The sequence below is a fragment of the Sitophilus oryzae genome, unplaced genomic scaffold (assembly GCF_002938485.1).
Source record: "Sitophilus oryzae breed Bouriz unplaced genomic scaffold, Soryzae_2.0 scaffold_1191_pilon_pilon, whole genome shotgun sequence".
NCBI lineage: Eukaryota > Metazoa > Arthropoda > Insecta > Coleoptera > Curculionidae > Sitophilus > Sitophilus oryzae.
In genome coordinates this window covers 231906-256999 of record NW_022145828.1, presented here as the reverse complement: position 1 = coordinate 256999, position 25094 = coordinate 231906, and the positions used below count along the sequence as shown (strand labels likewise).

At 32.8% G+C, this 25094-nt stretch overlaps 1 protein-coding gene across 2 annotated transcripts; it reads left to right on the top strand.

The window, feature by feature from the left end:
• The first annotated feature begins 120 nt into the window (after positions 1-120).
• LOC115891728 (rho-associated protein kinase 1) lies at positions 121-24018 on the top strand. Of its 2 annotated transcripts, XM_030912269.1 has the most exons (13): positions 121-354; positions 490-727; positions 928-1295; positions 1350-1560; positions 3055-3437; positions 7053-8028; positions 9629-9930; positions 11734-12486; positions 12541-12682; positions 14383-14551; positions 14653-14954; positions 17010-17235; positions 23445-23535. In XM_030912269.1, the coding sequence occupies exons 2-13, from the start codon at positions 547-549 to the stop codon at positions 23533-23535; spliced, it is 4104 nt and encodes a 1367-aa protein (XP_030768129.1). In that variant the 5' UTR covers positions 121-354; positions 490-546. The 2 variants fall into 2 exon arrangements, with proteins under 2 accessions (XP_030768129.1, XP_030768130.1); XM_030912270.1 differs by lacking the exon at positions 121-354 and having other exon boundaries at positions 547-727; positions 23445-24018.
• The last annotated feature ends 1076 nt before the right edge of the window (positions 24019-25094 follow it).

Below are 25094 nucleotides of genomic sequence, written 5' to 3'. Positions count from 1 at the left end.
AATCATAATTTAAGATATGGTTTAATTTTAAATTTCTCAAATCATATACAAATATTTTGAAAGATCTTGGATTAAAACAAAATATTTCAGTTAAAAGTCGGTTATGTCATGTCACATTTTGACTTTTTGATGATGATTAATAAAATAATATGGCTGTAAATCTCTCTTACATTATTTAAATAAAATGTTTTTACCATGTATTTCTAACATTTAGACGTTAGGCCGGTTCAGATATTAGTTTAAATGGAAATTTGTACGTTCAGTTTTAGTTAAATTAAGACGTTATGTGCTTGTAAGTCCGTTTCGCCATTATATTGCAACAAAGAAGTTCAAAGGGAGATACTAACAGAAAATGTACGTTCCTTTAAAACTAATCTGATTCTGGAAGTTCGTGAGACTATTTCCAGCTTACTAATTTTCTGTTTTAACCTCTTATATTCGCTATAACTTGTGGAAGTGTAGTCACTTATCATCTGTCTTTTCTTTCAGAGGTTTAATGAGAAAATAACAATATTTTGGTGAGTACTGAAGTTTATATCGCTAAAAATGGACGGAGTTGTGGACGAAGATCGCCGAAGGAGGCTCAACCAGCTCGAGAACAGAATAAAAGACTCACAGGGCAAAGGCAACATCGATTCCCTTCTAGACACCGTTCAAGCTCTCTACACCGATTGTGATCATCCTGCCATTAAGAAACTGAAAAATATTGAAGTATATTTACATAGATGTAAGCGACTATATATGATAAGTTTATTTTTAATGTAACTATTAATTCCTACTTATATTTTGATTACTAAAGAGATAATTGGTATTTACTTAATGCAATTTATAAATCAAACTTAATATTTGAACATATCTTAATCAAAAATAGGTGTGTTTTCTAAGATTACTGATATAAGTTTATTGAAAATTCATGTTTATTTTCAGATGATGAAATAGCGAGTGATATAATTAAGCTTCGAATGAAGACAGACGATTTTGAGCATATTAAAGTAATAGGAAGGGGTGCTTTCGGTAAAGTACAGTTAGTTCGCCATAAATATACCAGACAGGTATACGCCATGAAAAGATTGAGCAAAGCTGATCTTATAAAACGTTCCGATTCGGCTTTCTTCTGGGAAGAGCGACATATAATGGCTCACGCTAAGTCTGAGTGGATTGTGCAGCTTCATTTTGCCTTTCAAGACGCTAAACATCTATATATGGTTATGGATTATATGCCAGGGGGTGATATTGTTAATTTAATGTCGAATTATGAGATACCGGAGACGTGGGCCAAGTTTTACACTATGGAGGTACAGAATTTTAATATATAATTGTATTTTTTAACACAAAATCTAATTTTTTAGGTTGTGTTAGCTCTTGATGTAATACATTCGATGGGATTTGTTCATAGAGATGTTAAGCCTGATAACATGCTTTTAGACAAGCATGGCCATTTAAAATTGGCTGATTTTGGTACTTGTATGAGAATGGATTCTGATGGTCTTGTCAGGTCGAATAATGTTGTTGGCACGCCTGATTATATATCGCCAGAAGTGTTACAGAGCCATGGAAAAGGTAATAATCATAATAATTTAAATATTTACATGCTAGAAGGGTAGATAAAAAGTGCTTTGTTCGAATTTGTTTATTATTTAGAAAATATTTAAAAAGTGACTAATGTCAGTTAAGATTCAAAATTAGGCTGAAATGAATAGGAATTTTAGTGTTTAGATAAAATAGTTTTAAAGGTGAATGAATTTAATCTCAGTATTAAAATCATAATAAAATACACATGAGATAATCTGCTTAAAAAAGACTTGATTGTTCTTTCTAATTTTTTGTTTTGGGTTATTTAAAGTATTTTTTAAGGAATTTATATTTTTAAAATGCCTTTCATATTTTTTGTTTGAAATATGAAAATAAAAATATACAATGCTTTTCATATAACTGGTTGTTTAAAAAAAAGTTTTTGTATATTTAATTTTTATTTGAATGTTAAAGTTAAGGTTATTTCTGGCTATTCTTTCTTAAAATATTTTTCAGTGTTTGGTACTTCTTGTTTATCCGTAAGTGACTGGTCAATTTGCATATTTTAAATTGAACACCCTACATACGTACATATTTTTTGATTTTCGAAATCCATATGAAATTCTAAACAGATTTTGTTTATAATGTTATACAGGGTGTTTCAAAAAACATGTGCCATCACTCGTAGGGAGCTTCCTCACATATGTAAAAAAAGAGTTATTTTTTATATCAACTTAGGTCCCATTCTGCATTGTTTTGTAGCTACAGGGGGTTAAGGTCTTTATTTTTTTTCCAGCTTACTAATTTTTTTTTCCTGTCTCACAATGTACCGTTTGTGTCCGGGAAGAGTTTATAGTTTCATAGTTGTCGATTTTTGAAAGAAATCAGTACATGTATATTATTTCGTATATTTTTCATTTTATTGATTTTATGCAAAGCACTGTTCATTAAAATGTTGTATCCTATGTTATAGGGCTTGTTTCTCTCTACAATTTCTTGTCTCACAATGTATCGTTTGTGTCGGGGAAGGGATCATAGTTTCATAGTTTCATAGTTGTCGATTTTCAAAAGGAATCAGTACACGTATATTATTTCGTATATTTTTCATTTTATTGATTTTATGGAAAGCACTATTCATTAAAATGTTGTATCCTATGTTATAGGGCTTGTTTCTCTCTACAGTTTCCTGTCTCACAAAGTATAGTTTGTGTCAGGGAAGGGATCACAGTTTCATAGTTGTCGATTTTCGATAGAAATCAGTACATGTATATTATTTCGCATATTTTTTATTTTATTGATTTTATGGAAAGCACTGCAATGGCCATCGCTTACGCCGTTTTTTCTCGATCATACGGTACATGCTCGCTTGTGCTCAAGAATGAAGATAAGTGGACATTCCCGCACAATGATCATTAACGTTCCTTTGTCATTAATGGGGACATTCTCTGTATTACAACACTAATTGCAACGTATAATGAAGGGGCGATCCCTCTTTATACATTTTACTATTTATTATTACTATTTCCCATTTTTTTTCCTCAGGAATATACGGCCGAGAGTGTGACTGGTGGTCGGTAGGCATCTTCGTCTACGAAATGCTGGTAGGCGAAACACCCTTCTACGCCGACAGCCTCCTGGGCACCTACAACAAAATCATGTACCACGAGAGCAACCTCATCTTCCCCGTCGAAATCGAGATCTCTAACGAGGCCAAATCCCTCATACAGGGTCTTCTGTGCGACCGGACCGTGCGCTTGGGTAGGAACAGCGTGGACGAGATCAAAAACAACCCGTTTTTCATCAATGGAGAGGGCTGGACATTTGATAATCTCAGAGATGCCGTGCCGCCTGTGGTGCCCGAGCTGGCTAGCGACGATGATACGAGGAATTTTGATGATTACGAGAAAGATGATACGCCAGAAGAAGTAAGTAGATTTATTTATTTTTTGTTTAATCAAATTTACAAGAATTTTTGGTACCTGTAAGGTATACAGGCCCGGCAATAGATCTCTAGGCATAGGAATTACATGCATTGGAATGAAACGCCTATAAAAAGTCTATGCTTAAACAGAGATGGACAACAACTTCCCCGTTTCCACTTCACTACGACTGTCTACTTAGACAAACTCCAATAAGATAACAAATTTTGGAAATTCCGCCACCTCCCATCCACTCATGATACCCATCCCCCTGCCCTTTATTTATCGCCATTATTTTATTGAGTGATCTATTATTACGACACATAGGAATGCTAATATTGGACTTAAATATTATATTTTATTTTGTTTCTGTACTTTGGATTTTTGTTGAAGATCTACCGAGAATTTTGTTCTCGTATGGAATTATAATCTAACAAACCCTGTTCGGCTACTTCTTATAAAGTTTTTTCGGCCTAATTCCTTTGCCACCGCCGCCGCCGACCGACGGTGTCGGGGCGACTGCTAGGAAGATCGTACAGTGTTGCCATTTCATAGAATTGCACTTGCTATTTTAGAAATGATTTCAAAGTTTTGCATGTTACTTTTCGTTTTAGAAAGAAATTATGTGCCTAGAGAAAACATTCTTAAAATTGTTTCGTACTTTATTTAATATTTCATTAAGCAGGCAAGATAATGGGATTAGAAGATTTAGGATTTGGGATAAGCCAATATAATTTCGATTTAATAGAATGGCAACAACGTCCTGTTTCTATTTTTTCGATTCTATTCTATTAGTAGGCGGTAGCCCCCACACAAGCGTCTTAAAGACCCGCCCGGCGCCCCCTCTTGCAGAGGCTCTCTCGTCGTATCACTTCTATGATCACTTCCCCTATACGATGGTAGGGAAAAGACACTATCCGTCTCTGTTGCACTGCAGTGTATTTTGCAGCCTTACCATCTTTTTTTATCGCATTGAAAACCTATTGCTAATGTTCCTTTGCCAGCAGTGTATATTATCTTTAGATCATATACAGGGTGTCCCAGGCTGAGCGTGCATTAGAAGTTTCTAGTGAACTACAATATCTAGATATTTTTGCATATGATTGTCTTACAACGTAATCTATCGATTAAAAATATTTTCAATATGGCGGCACTTCCGGAAATACCGGATGTTCACAGCAACTTTCTTATTTTAAATGGGTACACCCATTTTTTATTACATACTTAAATTATCTTTAAAATTTTATGAATATTGATGTTAAACACTCTATACCTGACATTAACCGTTTTTGAGAAAAAAAATATTTAAAATTTTTGGACGAAAAAAGCTGCCTGTCTAAAAAAATTATATAGCCTAGAAGTCAAATTTATTGATTACCACAGCCACTGTGACAAAGAGAAGACATGTAGCTATCTATTTCAAAAATTAAATTGTTCAAATGTCATATAATAATGGCGGTAGCTGTCATGGAATTGAACGACAAAAAAATTAACATAAATCATTTTTTTCAAATGGAAACCCACTTCTTTATTTCACTGGTGAAAAGGTTTGCCAATTCGTTATTTTTTGAGTATACATGTTCCTATACCTAAAATAAATCGTTTTTTATACCTGTTGATAATAAATAAAAATAAATAAATTTTATACCTTAAAGGTTGATTAATTAACTTTAATCTTAATTTTTTTAAATCAGTACCTTTTGACATTATTTTTCTGCAGTACCTCTGGCAGTACTAAAATTCATTATTTACCTATCGTGTGATGTCGATATTTTACAGCTACTCCAGTAGTATAGTCTATAAAATGAATAACTTTGAATTTTGACCGTTATTTTTTACCAATATGGCAAATATAAAATCCCTCTGTCAAAAAAGTTACTGATATTCTTTAAATTGAGTGCCTGAACGAATCAGATAGGTAACTCTTTTACTTTTTTTACTTTTTTTACTTTCGTGAAATAGAAAAGGAAAATAATAAAACAAGTGACAGTTCTTCCTCTTCTTGCAAAAATCAACCCGAAATGTCATAATTGCCAAAAGTAAAATGTCATCAGCGTATGACATTTCTAAATATCAAACCAATGCCGTCTCTAATAGAACAGCCTCGGAGCGAGATTTATGACGTCACGCTAGTTAGATACTAAGGATTAATAAATATGTTGTAAAATACATGGAAAACATAATTATTCCTCGTATTTTTGGTTTGTATTTTAAAAATGATATAGTTTACATGAAATATATATAATATACAGTTAATAAATACAATATATATACCTATTTATAGTAATAAATACTTTGGCAAATAAATTATAAACCATACAAATGCAGCAAATGTTTTACAATATACAAATAATGAATAGGTACGTAAGATAATGGGTAAAATGTAAAATATATTTTAAATTTTGGGGTTTGAAAATCGATCTAATTTAACAAAAAACATTGAATATCTATAAATAGTGATGTATTATTATTTGCATTCACAAAATTTATATGTATATTTTGCAAGTACCAATGTTCGAAAAATTATATTTGTAAATAATACAATATCATAGAAAAAAGGCGTCAGCGATGGCTATAAAATAAAGATCGCTGTCATTTTATATGTAAAATTATTCTAAAATTTTTGTTTTCTTGGGATTTAGGTTAGGATGGAGTACAATTTCAGCCATAGTCAATGTAGATGTTTTAGTGTTAAGAATAATAATTTTAAAAAATAAACAAAATATTAAAAATAAACAAAAACAATAAATAATAATGAATTAATATTATTAAAACATTTATTAACTGTATATTATGTATATTTCATGTAAACTATATCATTTTTAAAATACAAACCAAAAATACGAGGAATAATTATGTTTTTCATGTATTTTACAACATATTTATTAATCCGTAGTATCTAACTAGCGTGACGTCATAAATCTCGTTCCGAGGCTGTTCTATTAGAGACGGCGTGCATGGCCGCAAGTTGCTAACCTAATAAAAATAACACTAGAAAAGCGCGCGGGAACTGTCAAATTCAAAGTTATACGTTTCACAGACTATATATGTTTAGTACGATCCTTGTAGTATATATACGAGATGCACTTATCTACGACGAGATGGTATACAAACTTCATTGATGGTAACTTTATTTTTTGTGTATAAGACTTTCTGCCTGGGCAGCGAGTATTAACTATAAACTGTGCTCTGGGTCTACAGTTAATTTCCCCTCGATTTTTCCTCCACTTGACTTCAAAAGACACAAAACACACTTAATAACACGAATCAAAATACATCATCATCCAAAACGCAGTGTATTTGACATAATTTGACAAAAAAATTATAACCTATAATTTGGCAAGACTCCGTTTGTCGTTCATCGTTCCGTCAAACCAATAAAATTGAAATATGATCTGTCATTTTTGAAATAAACCAATAAAACTGGTTAAAAACAACAACAGACGACGCATGACGGATTTATATTTAAACCCATCCATAGTTAACTTAAAAAATATTAGAAACTTTGTTTAGTAAAATAAACAGATTGGTACGAGACGTCATCTGCTTTTCTTCTGTCATCGTTTGTCAAAATCTTAACTGAGGAAAAAACAGAGATATATGTTACAATGTCCTTTTCAGATATTTCCTGTTCCAAACACATTCGTCGGAAACCATCTACCCTTCATCGGATTCACCTACAACTCCGACTACCAACTCCTATCCACTCAAACGGTCGTTGACGGTGGCAAAACCACCTCTAACCACATCTACAATGACAAAGACACCACCGCTCAACTCGCCAAGCTCGAAGCTCAACTGGAACAAGAAAAGAACAACGTGGAGACTCTCGAGGCCAAGCAACGAATACTCATCGCTCAACTGGACACATTGGCTCAAAAAGAGGGCGATTTAAGACAAGAACTGTCACAGTACGAGAAAGAAGTCACTGTACTTAAGCACAATTGCAAAGAGATGCAGAGGAAGGCTGAGTGTGAGAGTGACTTGAGAAAGAATACCGAAAAATTGCTGGCGGATGCTAAACAAAAGTTTGAGGATGAACAGAACAGGAGGACCAAAGAAATGAACAACAACCAACAGCACAACGATAAAATTCACACGTTAGAAAAACAAATTAGTGAGATGCAGGAAAAACTGAAAGTTGAAACTGAAAATTGTCAGAGACTTCGAAAACAGATCAATGAACTCACCATGGCGAAGTCTAGTACTGAAATGAAAGTTACCGAGTTTCAAACTCTCTTGCAATCGGTTCAAAACCAAAAAGACTCTTTACAAAGCGAAGTAGTACAGTTACAAGAGCAATTGACGGACTCCAAGAATGCTCTAGCTCAAGTCACCGATCATCAAGCTATGCTGGAAAACAAACTATCTTCAGCAAACAAGGAGTTGGATAGTGTGAAGGAAAAGGAGGCTAAGACTTCGGCTGATAATCACCAACTTAACGAAAGGGTGTCGTTTTTGGAAAAAGAGAATGCTGGACTGAGTTCTGAACTGAGGACGGCTCAGACGATGTACAGGCAGGAGGTTGAAGCTCACGAGGAGACTGAGAAGAGCAGGATGATGAATAGGGAAGAGGCTAACATGGAAGTGGTAAAAGGTAAGTTTAGACTTTTTTTACTGGTTTAAATTCGTTTAAAATAGATGGTTTTAATTCTTCTGGTTATTTATTTCAGTTATTGGGCATCAGAAAATATACTTTATTAAATATAATAAATTAATCATTTCAAAGGACTAAGCCAAATGATTACTAATTATTATTCAAGGATTAACTATTTTTTGCAATTGATAAAATTGTTCTAAATGTTAGTTCTTGGTAAAAATGCATATGAGGATTCTAAAAGGTGCAATCTAATTTTTTAGCCGACCATACCAATAGGTATGATAATAACCGCTGAACCGATTTTAACCAAATTTGGCACAAAAATACTGTGGCACCCGAGAATCTGGCCATTAGTTTTTGGTGGTGGTGGGGGGTTAGTAAGGGGGTATAGGAGAGGGTTAAAAATTTAAAAAAATTGTAACTCCAAAAGTACAGTAGCTAGCGAAACGCGGTTTTCAAATTAAGATTAGGAATAATATTTGCAACAAAATTTGTAATAACATCAAAATCAGTCAAAGTCGCAGTTTTCGAGATATTAACATATTTTAGTATGGGCGGCTATACGTGCCTCCCGGCGCCAATTTTTTTAAGTAGGTACCTAGACATACAAAACTAGCTGTGAAAAGTGTCTTTTTTCTCTTTAATTTTTTTATGATATTTTAATCTAACTTGTTACCTGATTAAAATGTTTGTAGCAATCTTTTTAGGCACAAACTGAATGGTTAAAAATCACATATATAATTTTCAGCCAATTAATTACATGAATGACTATCTAACTATTTGTTTACTACACAAATTGAAAAAATCGTTATTATTGTTACGGATTCCGTGGGTCTACTGATTTATACTTAACGAATTTATTTTTTTCACTGTATACACAATTTACACAACTGATTAACTATGCAACTACTATTACTTAATTTTCTAGCACCTTCGGCAAATAGTTCACAATTTTTCTATTCAGAGCACTATCCTATAACTGACTCAACTGCCGAACGCTGCTTTTTATATATCCTAGCTACTGTTTCTGGAATGTTCTAAAATTATCTGTAATTTTCTATACCCTTCTGCCATCTACCAGTAAATTCTGCCGTCTGATTACCTTTTTTACTTCGCTAAGAGATGGCGCTTCAACATTGCCCTCAAATAGTCCTCAACCAGCAATACACGTTGCGGTTTAAATCGTTGCATCTCATCAACCTTGACATTATCATTGCACGCGTTTAAAGACGATTTTTTAATTAATTGAATTTTTAATTTTTCACGCAGATCTTATGGGAAGAATTATTACTGGTAATATACTTATTATTAATAGTATTATTTATAATTTGTTGATTATTTATTTTAATTTTACATGCTTTTTGTGCAAGATTAAGACCACTCTAGCTCATCGCTAATCATACCGTATTTTAGTAATATATTTCTTCTCAAATAATTACTTTGCCGTCTGTTATTTTTGTTTACTTCTATTTAAAAAAAATAAATATAAACTCAGATAAATAATCATTTTTACACAATATGATAATCTTAAGATAATAATCATTTCACAATGCCTAATTTCCTAACAAAAAAACAAACAATCATGAACATTTTCTAGCTTTGCAAACTAAACTGAATGAAGAAAAGAGCGCCAGACAGAAAGCGGACTTGAACTCGCAAGAAAAGGAGCGCCAAATGCTGATGCTGTCGGTGGACTACCGGCAGATCCAGCAGCGATTGCAGAAGTTGGAAGGCGAGCACAGGCAGGAACTGGAAAAGAGCAAGGTGCTCCAGTCGCAGGTCGAGCAGGAACAACAGAAGAAAACGGTGCTCCAGTCGGAGATATCGCACAATTTGAACGAACTGAACAAGCTCAAGGTGAAGGAGAGTCAGTTGAGCACTGACATCACTCATTTACAGGTAACATGAGCTTCAATGTAATTCTCTCTCTGTCTTCTACTGTCAGAGATCCATAGTCCTTTTTTCGACTATTAATTTAAACTAAGTTTCTCAAGACACAATAAAGAATCTCTCTCTCTCTCTCTCTCTCTCTCTCTCTCTCTCTCTCTCTTGCCGTTTTTGAAATATTTAGGTTTTTGTCAAAATACAGTAATAATTTTAATGCTTCATTCCTCTAAGCGTATTTAAGTTTTTAAAACCAAATATTGTGCTGAAGTATTTCTATTTACTGAATTTTGTGTTGCAATAATAAAAATTATACTACCTTATACAGACTGTCTAAAAAATTATTTTAAATAATTACTAGCTTTAAACGGCAAAGCTATCACTTGTTTAATTTAAATGGAACACCCTGTATATTTTACAAGAATCAGATGCACAATTTAATTGTCTATCACACTGTATTATACCATTTTTTTACCAATCTCTTGAAGTTTCCGTAGAAAATGCATTTTCTTGTAATTTAGAACTCATTTATCAATATACCCATGGAATACTGACATTTTAGATTATTTTTAAGGATGTACCAAATTTTTAAAGAGTACAGATACTAATATTGTCGATATAGTTCGTTTATTTAATTAAAAAACTAAAAAAAACTGTTTAAATATTTATTAAAGAGGACCAATTAATATGATTCCAGTATTCAAACTACATTGTTTGCGCGTTTATTAACAATAATTGCTCCAAATATTAAAAAACTGATTTTGTATGTGTATTAGACAGAAATGATATTTCGTTTTTTGACAAATGCTTATTTATAACAGAGACGTTCGTTTTCATAACTTATTATTACATTGATTTCTGATTCAAATCCACATTTATTTAGAATAATTTATTAACGAACACAATTAAGTATGTAATTAATTAGTATTTGGGTGGTATAATTAATTAATTGTATACTTTTTTATAAAGATTTATATAAATTTCTTTTTACATACAAATGGGCTAGTAATATTATCTTTTTGCTAAAAACGATAATATTACTAGCCTGTACATTTTGTACATTTGTTGCTTTAAAAACAGTCTAAAATGTCAATATTCCATGGGTATATTGATAAATGAGGTCTAAATTATAAGAAAATGCATTTTCTACAAAAACTTGAAGGGATAGGTAAAAATGGTATAACACAATTTGACAGACAATTAAATTGTGCATCTGATTCTCCTAAAATATACAGGGCGTTCCATTTAAATTAAACAAGGTATTGCCGTTTAAAGCTAGAAATTATTTAAAATAAAATTTTGGACACTCTGTATGAGGTAGTATTATTTTTATTATTGCAACACAATAACTGATCAATAAATATTTAGTATTAAAAACTTTGATACCCTTGGAGAAATGAAGCCTTAACATTTTTACTGCAGTTTCACAAAATTGAAAATATTTCAAAAACGGTAAGGTTTAAGTGTGATAAACCGTCATCAAATTTACTTTTATTTTAATCGTAGAAACTAAAAATGTAATAATATACAGGGTGTTCCATTTAAAAAAAAATACAACTTTGATATTTTTTATGTATTTAGGACACTCTCTATGTTGTAAAATATTTTTAAATTGTAGCTCTAATAGTTCTTCAATGAACCCAAAACTTACAATTTATAAAAATAATTCGTTTAGCTACAATATTCCGTGTCATTTGTGGTGAACAACCCTGTATAACTCAAATAACCCTCTAAAACAATATGACCTACTATTTCAATCATTGTTAATTGGTCCGTTCTTTTTTCATCATATATATACTTACATCATTATATTTCTAGGAATCTAAAAAAATTCTGGAAGAAGAATTATACAAAAGCAAACGCCAATGGCAGATGGAACAACTCCAAATTAAGGAGCTCCAAGACTCTTTAGAAACCGAGCAATACTTCTCCACACTCTACAAAACTCAAACTCAGGAACTCAAAGAGGAGATTGACGAAAAAGTCCGCCTCAACAAGGAGATGGAGGAAGAATGTGGCTCATTGAAACACCAGTGCCAATTGGCTCTAGCCAGAGCCGACTCAGAGGCTTTGGCAAGGTCCATAGCTGAAGAAACAGTCGCTGATCTTGAAAAGGAAAAGACCATGAAGGAATTGGAATTAAAGGACTTGATAAGCAAGCACAAAAATGACGTTAATACCAAAGAATCGCTCTTGAATGCCATGAGAGAGCGCGAAGCTGACTTAAAAAGGCTGAACGACCAATTGCAGAAAGAGAAAGAAGATATCTCCAGGCAGTTGAAACAACTTCAAGAAGAATTTAACAGAAAAGCGTTCAATAACGAAGAAATTGATAAGTTAAAAACGAAATTACACAACGAGTGCATGTTGAAACAGCAGGCTGTCAACAAGCTGCACGAAATCATGAACAGGAAAGACTTTATCGAGAAGCAAGGCAAAACCAAAGTGTCCAGCACGAATTTGAGGAGGAAAGAAAAAGACTTGAAGAAGTTACAACAAGAATTGAGTCAGGAGAAGGAGAAATACAACCAAATGATCGCCAGTTACCAGAAAAATATACAAGACCTGAATGTGAGTGGATTTTATTTTGTGGTTTAAGGTGTGTTAATGGTTTTTGTTTTCCAGATACAATGTAACGAAGAGATGGCTTCTAGGCAGAGGTTACAAATGGAGTTGGATAGTAAAGACGCGGAAATCGAACAGCTCCAGATGAAACTTGCTGCGATGAATAGCGAGACTGCTTCGTTAAGTTCGGCAGATAACGATGGTATGTTAGATATACTAACCTCACTTATTTGAATATTTTGATTTATAAAGCGGTTTTATTGACATCTGGTAATTTGATAGAGAAGAACCATTGACTTCTGAATTAAAATGACAGACAAGTGTCATTGTCATATATTTTTTCTTTAGACACATTATATTCATGATCTTCTCCAAACTTTTTTCATGCGCTTTGATTTTGAAAATTGGTTTAAAACTTGTATAATCCTAATAGTCCTAATAGTATTAATTAAAAAAAATGTTTAAAAAAGGGTTAAAATTCGGTTATGATGGACACTAGACTGATTTTATTTAAAAAAAAATCTTTTGGGCTTCTAAATCCACAAAATAAGAGTAATATACAGGGTCGCTGTTATGTATGGAAACGGTCGATTATCAGGTAAAATATAGGAGGTACCGCAAAAAGTTGAATACAAAAGTTATAGGATATTTAAATATCTAATAGCGACTAATACATTTAAGTACACAGGGTCGGTCATAAAGTCGTGGTACATCAAAGTTTCATTTTTTTAAATAGAACCCCCTGTATACCACTGCATATTTCAATTCTTCCTTCAATTCTAAGAAAAAATCCAAATACACACAATGTACCTGAAACCAACCGTTTTCGAGTTATTGACTTTTGAAAATATCACTTAAACAATTTGATTTAATTAATTTTGATATGTTCAGTTTCTTTTAACGATGCCATTCTGCGGAAACTGTGATACTTAATAATATTTGACATTAGTTCTCAAGTTAGCATTTTTAGATGTATAAAATGAGATTATATCAAGTGGAAATTACAAAATCTTTTCTTAACATTTCAATTCTTCAATTTATGTACATTGTGTATTACGATTATTGCTTAAAATTGAAGGAAGCATTGAAATATGCAATAATATACAGGTGGTTTCATTTAAAAAAAATAAAGTTTGATGTGCTACAACTTTATGACCGACGCTGTATACTTAAATTTACTAGTAGCTAATAGGCATTTAAAAACTCATTACAACAGTATCACAGTGGCATCATTAAATGAAACTAAACATATCGAAATTAATTAAATCAAATTGTGTAAACGATATGTTCAAAAGTCAATAACTCGGAAACGGTTGGTTTGAGGTACATTATGTGCATTTCAATTTTTGCTTAGAATTGAAGAAAGAATTGAAATATGCCATAATATACAGGGAATTCTATTTAAAAAATTGTAACTTTTATGTACCACGACTTTATGACCGACCCTGTATACTTAAATTTATTACTCGCTAATAGATATTTAAAAATCCTATAACTTTTGTATTTAACTTTTTGCGGTACCTCTTATATTTTACCTAATAATCGACCGTTTCCATACATAACAGCGACCCTGTAGAAAAAATTATTATGTATGTATGTTGATTACAAAAGGCGGACGCAAAAATATGTCTAGTAACTGATATGTTTGTAATTTTTTTTTAAGAATTAAATTTTATTTATTTTTTTAAATTGGGCGTTTGAAAACGCCAGGTTTGAACTAAAAACCGCTACTCTTTACTCAAATGTTATAGTCTTATATTGAATAAAATTGGAATAAAAATAGTATATTTACTTCCTCACGTGAGGTCATATAACGAGTCATGTTGGTTACAAGGTACTTTACTACGAGAAGTGTCTAGTTATAATATGCTCTAAGGTTCTCAATAATTAAATTTTTTGTAGGTGAGTCGGATCACGTTTTCGAGGGCTGGTTATCGATACCTTCGAAAGTGAACGTGAGAAGGCACGGCTGGAAGAAGCAGTACGTCGTGGTATCGAGCAGAAAAATCATCTTCTACAATTCAGAAGGTGATAAGCAGAACACCGATCCCGTTATCGTTTTGGATTTGTCGTAAGTGCTATCGTATTGATCCTTAATACAGAAAAATAAAAAAAACAGCGCCAAGTTACCTCGAAATTATTACATATTAAAATCGTTATTTTTATTTACAGTAAAGTGTTTCACGTGCGTTCGGTCACACAGGGTGACGTCATTAGGGCAGATTCCAGGGACATTCCCCGGATATTCCAGCTGCTCTATTTGGGCGAGGGAGAAGCAAGGAAGAATGCGGACGATCCCAATGTATTGCTGGACAACTCGTCCATAAGGAGTTTCGAGGACAAGCAGCCCGGGTTTGTGTCCCACAAGGGGCATGAATTCCTCAATATTTCCTATCATATGCCGACCACGTGCGAGGTTTGTCCCAAACAGATGTGGCACATGTTCAGGCCGCCTCCGGCCCTGGAATGCCGACGTAAGTTTTCAATTTATTTAACCTTTAACAGCTAATGTGCGGACATGCTACTCTGTCATACCGCTATGCTATTCTTTTATGTATAAGACAGTACAAACAAAAACAACTCCTTTTTTCAGAAACATTTATCCATAAATGATTTAAAAGATAAAAAAAACATCAAAATACACTAAAATAAATACTCACATATTTTATAAATATACTATTTATATTCTATACTTAAATCTATTTCACAGTCAATGCAGATTTCTTTTGAGATATTGGATATATTCTGCCCTTATGTACAATACACATCCATAATGAGTCTTTCTTCATAACCTTGGTGGATATTTTTTCCAGGTGCTTCGTATTTTCAGATAATTTTTTAAATCACCTGGTGGTTCATATTCATTAGTACCACATTTTTTTTCAACTGTTATTACCCAATTCTCGTTCAAGTTCACAAGTTTATTTATTGTGCTTCTGGATAATCAAATTTTATGCTAAATTTTAAAAAAAAATAGTCTGAATCGGAATCTTTGCCATCCATCTTTCTTTCGATTTTGAGATACCATCAACTTTATTTTATTAAATTTGGATTTTTTTTGTTATTTCTAAAAGTTATGATTATACAAGTGCAAAATGTTGTAGCACGCTTGCCAAAAATTGAATAATAAAGAAAATATCTGTAAGAGGCAATTGTGTAAACTCATTTCTTTAATTGTTTGTGTAAAAAATAATACACGTTTTTTGGGGAAGTGTATACAACATTGCATTTGGGAGGTCGTAATTGGGCGCCAAATATACTTTACGCCCCACGTTGGGCGCCTAATATACTACGCCCTACATTGGGCGTCAAATATACTACGCCCTACATTGGGCGCCAAATATAATAGGGTGTTTGTTATAAACCGCTGATATAAACAGTATATTGTATTTTTCTGAACCATAAGTCGGTATAATTAGATTAGTCAATTTTATTCTATCCAGTTAGTCTGGGCAATGGCCCAGCTACCTCAATACACCGGTTCTCGATATATCACCGAAGTTAAGCGATGTTAGACGATGCAAGAGGATAGACGGGTGACCGTGTGGAATATCTGTCGTGCTGTTGTTCCATGGCGAGAGTGTAAAATCTATTGATACCCATTGCACATTCACGCCGGTTCGAGGCTGGATTAGATCGGATATCTCGTGAGTAAGAGTCCATTTAGACACTCGCCAAGTAGCCTAGGTAGGCCTTTGACTATGATATGGGCGAGGTCCCGTCCAGATTAGCCTTAGCAGCAAAAAAGGGACGCTAACTTAAGAGTCCATTTTACTAGCCCGAAAATGTAGCAAAATAAGCGTTCGGAATTTAACGTTTTATGTAAAACTAGCTAGGCATTTTTACACAAATGAAGAAGGAAATTAATCTATGTAGTAGTAATAATATTGTAGCACATTTTTAGACAACTTCTTTATTTTTAAGATTTTGATGGTCAAACATCAATAAAGTATTCCTTATGTTTGGACTAAATTTTCTCGAAAATAAGACATAATTTAAAATTCCGTTACAATACGGAAATATATGGAAGTTTTGTGATTACAATGATATATAATTTATATGGTTTTGTAACAAATTGCTCGCTATTTTATGGCAAATGTTGAAGCTCTGCAAACCTTAATCAGGTATTAATCAAAGCACGTGTGTTTGGAATTTTGGATGTGGCTTAACATGACAGGATCGGGCTAAAGCTTGATTTTCATGCATCCGTTATCCGACGATACGATGATACGATATTAATTTTATTGGTTGAATTTAAAGGCTTCGGTTGGTTAACTGTTTCTAACCAATCGAAGTCTTTAAATTTAACCAATAAAATTAATATCGCATCGTCGTATCGTCGGATAACGGATGTATGAAAATCAAGCATAAGTCTTGGGCAGATTTCTGAAATATAATGTATATTTCTTTCAACCACACCCGTTTTACCCGACCCGAACAGTACAGCGTAATAGATTCTTAAAATACGATTTACTTTTATAAAAAAAATACTTGGCACATACTGTATTTTTTTCACGTCTTTTTTTCAGGATGCCGCGTAAAAATCCACAAGGACCACCTGGATAAGAAGGAGGACAACGTGCCCCCCTGCAAACTCCATTACGACCCCTCCTACGCCAAAGAATTGCTCTTGCTAGCGTCCTCCAACGAGGAACAGAAGCAGTGGGTGTCCCGACTGAGCAGGAAGATCCAGGCCAGCGGCTTCAAGGCCAACAACGCCAACTCCACCACGGACTCGGCCAAGATCTCGCCTAGGTGAGTGAGAGTGAGAATCGGTGAGGCGTTGCTAGTTGGCTTGGTCGGTTAGCTAGTTGGCTGATGATATGGTTGCTGATGATGGTAGCGACGAGATCGCAATGGCGAAACAAGTAGGGAACGAGGCATGGTAGAAACTTGGATGTTGTTCGTTTGGGATATTGGGCAAAAGTAACTGAATTGAAGGTTCTAGAGTAGTGATGGTGCTAGACATTATTATTAGTGATGATGCTAGACATTTATTTGTATATTTTCAAGCACTGCATTGACACAAAAGCAATTTAAATTCGGACTATAACCTTCAGTTTGATCATTACAGTTCTAAAGTTACGAAAATTACGACAAATGCGTTTGTAGTATTTGAAATAAAGCCAAAATATTTACAGAATTTGATATTCTGTGATATAACACTTGCAAATTCTGTAAATATTGGTTTTAGATAAAAGTTTCAATGATGAAAGTTCTAGGGTCTGTCAAATTTTGATATAGGTAACTTGCATTTCTTAAATATAATGCTTTATATCTGATGCTTCAGTTGAATAGATATTTTTTTGATACTGTGTAATTATTTCTAGGACACCTAAGTATAGGTATCCTGAAAGATCAGTTACATTTTCCCAATAATCCGTTAAATATGATCGGTAGTATCTAGTGAAGATTCAAATTCTGCTTTTGCCATAATGATATTAAAAATGATTGAGATAACGCACATATACTCTGTACAACATACTTGCGACACTACGTCACTGTTATATACAGGGAGGCCCATCGAAAACGTTCCGCAAGGCATAACGGCTAGGGTATTCCTTTTTTCAAAAAATCCAAAAACACGTCAATTTTGTTTGTGAGGGGGACAACTTTAGCCCCAAAAATGATTGCAAAATCTTCAACCCTTTGAGCGGGGGTGTCATGTGTTTTTTTAATATCCTTTGGACACTTGTACGATTCACACCGCGCCGGTCTTATTGGCTAATTTTCTTGTACTCAGCGTACTATCCATGGCAACTTGGCCCAATACGAATACCTCCATAGCTTCATTTACTACAGGATTTTCCCTCTGCCTCTTTTTATTCATAACGGAACCAGTTTCACGAAATTTTGCTACTAACTCGCGAACAATTTTGCCATAAAGGTGTTTGTCAGGATGGCGTTCATTGAATATCTACGCAACCCGATTGCCACATTCATTATTTTTAAAATAAAGTTCGATTATTTCCACTTTTTCTACAAGTGAGTACATCATAATTGTTAAAAAGTTTAACGATATTGAGAAGAACTTCAACGCACAAGTCACAGAACAGCTATCTAGCAACTACCGCACCTGATCGTTCAACCTTGTGGCAAGTGAAAACATGCGTAAACATCTAGAAATAATAAGAAAAAACAAGCAAATTGGTCGAAGGAATTTATCCTTATTATTTACTCTGATAAATGCTTCAGTAAACTTTTCAAATTTCAATCCTTCATATTTTCTCAATTACTCTACCGATTTTAAAAAGCTCTTTTCATTGCGGCGCCACTTGACTCCCCTTCCCATTTGAAAAAAGTTGGGGGATGACACCCCCGCTTAGAGGGTTGAAGATTTTGCAATCATTTTTGGGGCAAAAGTTGCCCCCCTCACAAACAAAATTGACGTGTTTTTGGATTTTCTGAAAAAAAAAATTACCCTGGCCGTTATGCCTTGCGGAACGTTTTCGATGGGCCACCCTGTATCTAATATCCGTTCTAGGGTGAGTCTGATATCAGTTAATATTGTTCAGAAAGTTTAAAGAACGTTTTATGTGAATCTATTAAACAAATATAAATTTAAAATTATAAATAAATTTCTTATTTCTATTTTTTAAAATTGTAAAAGCCAATCTGCCTAAATAATGAATGTATATTTATTTACTCAATCTATATGCATACACTCCTCAAAATGGCACCAAGTTTCTAGTAGTTTATAGTATAAACACTATTACAGGATGTAAATGAATAAGTACAGAAAAATAGGGGTGATATAACATGTTGCCTTACACAGATTATTTGATATACTATTAATTTTTAAAAATTATATATATTTTTCAAACTTATTTATTTGTACCCTGTATACTTTTTCCCTCAATTTGCTTAGAAGGAGGTTTTAGAGCTTCTCTGTAGATTAGATATAGTTGCGTGGTTTTGTACTTGATTATAGATAGTTTTTTTAAAATTTTATACAGGGTAACTTAAGAAAAACGTATTACGATATTGATTATATTTTTTTAAGGTTTAAATTCTGTTTGTGCTTGTAATTATTTGATTAAAGTTTTTATGCTTATATCTAAATGATCTGTAATACTTTTTTCCTACCAGTATATAGTGCTTTTATTTAGAGATGAATTGTGAAAGAGTCGCACCCTTAACCTGCATATTTATTATGTCATATATGAGAAATTGGTGCACATGTTCCCAGCACTAGATATTAAAATGCACTTTTGGTGACTATACCGTGCTGGCAACTATTACTTTTGGGTCGGTATTTACATGTGTGGAAGTAAATCGCATAGGGATCTTATAAAGTCGAAGTGAGAGAAATGCGACGGTGTGCTGTTGCGTTGTTGCCTGTACGCTTTTCCCTATCAAGTAAAGTAAAATCACGATTGCAAACCGCTTACTTTTAAGACTTTTTTTCGCAAAGGTAACTAGATAAAATCATTAGATATGTTTCTGAGCATCTGAAATGGAATTATAAGGATATCGTTAGGGTGTCCATTTTTTATAACGGGAAAACATCAGTAATCGCGATAATTTAAAAACTCAAGTTTTTTACACATAACACACCATAACTTAAGAACCACTTTAGATCTTGAAGCTTTTTTTATTTTGAAGATTGGATCATTTACAGTATGTTTACATAAGAAAAATTCGATAAGGTTTTTTTCCATCCTAAAATTTAAACAACCCATCCATTTACTTTTAGTGTGTAGCAGTTTTCAGCAATCTTGTAACTTTTTTATTTATAAAGATTTTTGCATACTGTCTGCGAAGAAAGTTTTTGAAAAACTACAATCAGTTATTTCCAATAGATTTCGAGATATCGATTTTTGAATTCAGAGGTCTAATAGCGCGACCACTGTCGAACACCAACTCAATTCCACTTATTTTTACCAAAAATGCAAGTGTTTCTAACTTACACTTAAACATTTTTAAGCTATAGGGAAAATTACAACGACTCGTTAATAAATAAACAAATTAAGTATCACGAGACGTAATTAAATCGTGAAGATGAACGCATGATGTACGCCTTTCCCTAGAACTTTAAGTACTGACAGAGGTACTGATTACTGATTGGTTCAACCGGTCGACTGCGACAAATCTGCTATATCCCCTTCCACGTCTCTTAGCAATGTGCACAGTTTCTCGGTTTATTTCATACGTTTGGCAACGTGTTTACTGTTCCCTCTTTGTTCAGTACATTATAAACGCATTGTACTCTTCTTACATACGGAAACCTCGACCCAAAACTAACCTTTGCCAGCCCTTAGTTAGAGTGTATGCCAAAAAATGATTGCGTTATCGAAAAAAAGGTTTTAGCATGCCTAAAAAATTTGAATAGGTAAAAATTAAAAAAAATTGCCAATATTTTTTTTTACATATTTAAAGTTACTATAGTACTGCAATTACCTCCATTTTAATTTAATTTAGAGGCGTGCGAAATTTAAAAATATTTATTGGTTTCTAAACAACAGAAAATAAAACATATTATTTTAAACCATGCATTCTAATAATTTACAAACTTTTTAAAAAGATATTGTAAACAACAAAAAAAAATTATTGAGAAAATACATAAGTTATTATTTTACAGTTTTCTCACAATATACCATACGATAAAAAAACGGCGTCAGCGAAGACTTGAAAATGAGGATCTCTGGCATTTTATATGTAAAATTATATGATAAATATCATCGATCGTCATTTCAAAGCCAACTATACGCTGTTTTTTTCGATCATTTTGTATAGAAGGAGGTAATTCCATGACATAGACTCCGTTTCTAATGCATGATTATAAAAATAGTATGACTTCTTTGTTAGCCTTATTTAATGTTACATATGAATAATATATTTATCCTTTATGTCGCGAACTTGTTTTGGTTTGGCATATATATCTTCTGTGGTAGTATTTTAAATTAAAATAATAATTAATAACTCTAAACGGTCGCTGGCTTCCTAGCTACTAAGGGTGCAATTTTTTCCTAATAATTTTTTTATTGTGATATGATATTCTTTTTGTACTTTAATAAATACAAGTAGTATTATGCTGCACAGTACAGGCCAGGCTTTTAGGAAACAGATAGCATTTGTAAGATTTTCGCACTTTTTTACCAATAATAATTTGTCTTGTGGGTTGTCTGTTTTTGGCACTTTTTATAGGCAGCTCGCGCATTAATCAAATATAGCTTGTTGCCTGATTAGAACTTGTAGAATTTTCTTAATAATACAGTATATAACAATCCATTTAAAAGTCACTATAGGCAGTTCTAAGAATTTTATTTTACTGGAACTTTTGAGATGGCAATTTTCTTTATTGTAGAGCAGCTATTGGATTATAAATATCTTTACAGAATATTTCCTAGAAATATAAGTGACTATGTTTATGGATTTATATGCTGTATTTTCATTTTGGCCTATTAAAATTAAGAATTACTATATGGGACAATAGAATATATATGTTTTTTAACATAGTTTTTATTTAATTAGACGACTTTACTATTACTATTTATTTTTTACATTGTTTACTCTAGGTACGCATTTTGTTAACTATATAAATATTAGATGCATTCCATTTACTTTATCGTATTTTTATTTTCAAGAATATAAACAAATTTTTAAATGGTACAGTTGTTTTCTTTTTGTTTTGAAATATAAAGGGGCGCTGCAAGAGTGCGTTGGACATAAATTGGTAAATATCAAAATGTACTAACTATTAAACACAATTTCAAAAAATCATGATTTTTTTTAATCGGATTTTTTATTTTAATCAATTTTCTATTTAAAGCCGTATCCTAAATGGCTAAATCTTTGTAACTCTGTCTGATAATGACAATAACACTTCTATGGCGCGTGTCGTTTTTCCACGTCGGTCACCGATATATTTTATTCTGTAAACTTTGCCGATGCCCCGATTTCCGCAAAAATAATCGGCCGCTTAGATCAAAGGGATTTTTTTTGGAAATAGTCATGATTGTCTTAAGTCGAGAATAAAATTAGTACCATTTAATGTTTAAAGTGCAAAGTACTTATTGCAAAACAAAATGTCGGTAGAAATTTGAAACCAAACCAAACCAAAGTAGAAGATAAATTAGGGAAGGCAGAAGTTACTTGATCAACATTCAGCTGTTGTAAAAAAGGTATAATACAGCCTTGACTCGAGCTTTTTTTTGACATTGATTAGTCCTCGGGAATTAAAATATAACTTGACATCAGAAGAAACTAGTTCTGCACTACAGAGTTTGCGAATGAAATGTATTCAAATACCGGATTTCTGGCACTTCACAATTTCAAAATAAATCCCTGCTATTTAGAAGAGTAATTGATTCACACGAAATAACTTCAAATATCGGTCCAACATTTTAATAAATGAATAGATATTAAGGATATTTGTTATATGTTATATCTTTTACAATTATTTTTCGATCTATTAACGTATTTAAACGTTACAACAGCAAGTGTAACTTTGTACTTATTTGATGAATAGATGTAGGGTATATTTGATATAGAAATACTTTTTTATAGTTTTATAGGAAAATTTTTTATAATTTTTACAGTTATCTATTGATTTATCATAAGTTTTTAAACAAGTTGATTTTTTTATTTCATCATGATGATTTCAAAAAATCATCAAATTTGGGGCGCCTGTTATATTTATAACCAAATGTAACAGGCGTCCCACGTTGGGCACCAAACATAACAGGCGCCCTACGTTGGGCTACTAAAAATAGTTCAGAAGATTACAAGTCGTTTATATCTATCTATAAGTTCAAAAAAGACGAAATTAAACTCAAAAAAATTAGAAGTCATCGCCTGTTTTTGTTACTTATTGATCTCCTATGTCCCTATATCTCCAAACCGAACATGCCATAAGGTAATTTTTGGATGCGCACTCGCCGAAGCCCATTCTCTCCACCTCTATATCTTTGATCTAAAACCACACTTTTTGTTTGTTTTTGTCTACATTATTTTGACGTTAGGGAATCGACGAGGTCCAGCTTGAAGCCCTACCTCAACGTTCCTCAGAGGTCGGCCACGCTGCCCGCCAACTCGTCCATGATCAACAAATGACGAACAATTCGCCAGCTCAAACTGAAACTAACGAACTCTTACAGTGATACGTCCACGCAGCCTAAGAACAGACGCAGGTGACTCGGTGATATACCTAGGATTAAAATTAAAATACGCAAAAAGAAAGTTTATATATCTTGCATCTAGACAAACTACGAGGTGATTTTTACAATGATGAAATAGTTGGCAATACTGATGCAAAAGGAAATTATCGTTTGAAAAATTTTAGTAGATTACTGTGCTCAAAAATTCGAATCTGTTTTGATTAAAAAAAACTTCGCCGATTAGATTCAATTTCTAAGCTTGTTTTGATACTGCGACGAAAATAAGTCATGATTATATAAACATTTTTTGATCGAAAATTTGTTTTAGCATGAGTACCAATCGCTAATTCCAAAATCTCTAACACAGTGTAGCCAACTGTCTCAATTAGTATGTATTGTCTTATACAGGGTGGTCCGAACTGTATTCCGGCACCATATTCTGCAGATAAAAATGAGTAAAAAAGTTCGTATAAATGTATGTTCTAAAATGCTTCATTTAGAAGATACAGGGTGTAGGAGTTTCATTTTTATTTCAATTTTTTCCAAATAATTTCTGGAGTAAAATCAATATTTAGATGAAAATTGGTGTCTGGGAGTTTTTTAACATGAGAAATTTGATTTTGATGTTAATATGACTCCTATTTGTAGGTGGCGCCACCTACATATGTTTTAACTGTTTTGAAGACTGGAATCATTAATTTGAAATGCTTTTGTGCCAAAAATTCAACAGAAACTATTTTATCATCTATTATGATTAATTTAAAAAAAATGAAAAGTTCCCAAATTTATCATTTCGGTCAAATAAATAACTATCTACTCGACATGTGTATTTTTGGTCAATAATGGCATGCATTGACTATTTCCATTCTAAATGTCTTGAGAACGGTTGCTCGTAGCGATTTTTACCAAGAGACATTTTTTACGTAAAAAATCACCTAAATGTATATTTTTTTACTCAGTAGTTTTATGCAGGTACGGACGAAAAGTTATTACTCTTCAAACCAGTTAAAAATATTTAGGTGGCGCTCTCTACAAGTAGGAATCATATTGACATCAAAATCAAATTTCTCCTGTCAAAAAACTCCCAGACACCAACTTTCATTTAAATATTGACATTATTTCAGAAGTTATTTGAAAAAAATTGAAATTAAAATGAAACTTCTACACCCTGTATCTCCAAAACTAAGCATTTTAGGACATACGTTTATACGAACTTTTTTACTTATTTTTATCTGCAGAATATGCTGCCGAAGTTTCCGGAATACAGTTCGGACCACCCTGTATAATGACTATGCAATATGTATAAAAGTGTGAATCTTTTTATAAATTTCTTAGGTTAAAATTTTACGATATATGTCTTGCTTTGAAATTTTACAAATCAGAAAATATTTTAGATTGAAATTACGGTTGACTGAATAACACGACGTAACGGTAGGCATTGAGTTGTATTTTCTTGTTTCTTCAAGCTTTGATTACTTCAGAATAACACTACAAAAAAATTTAAAAGTATTTTAG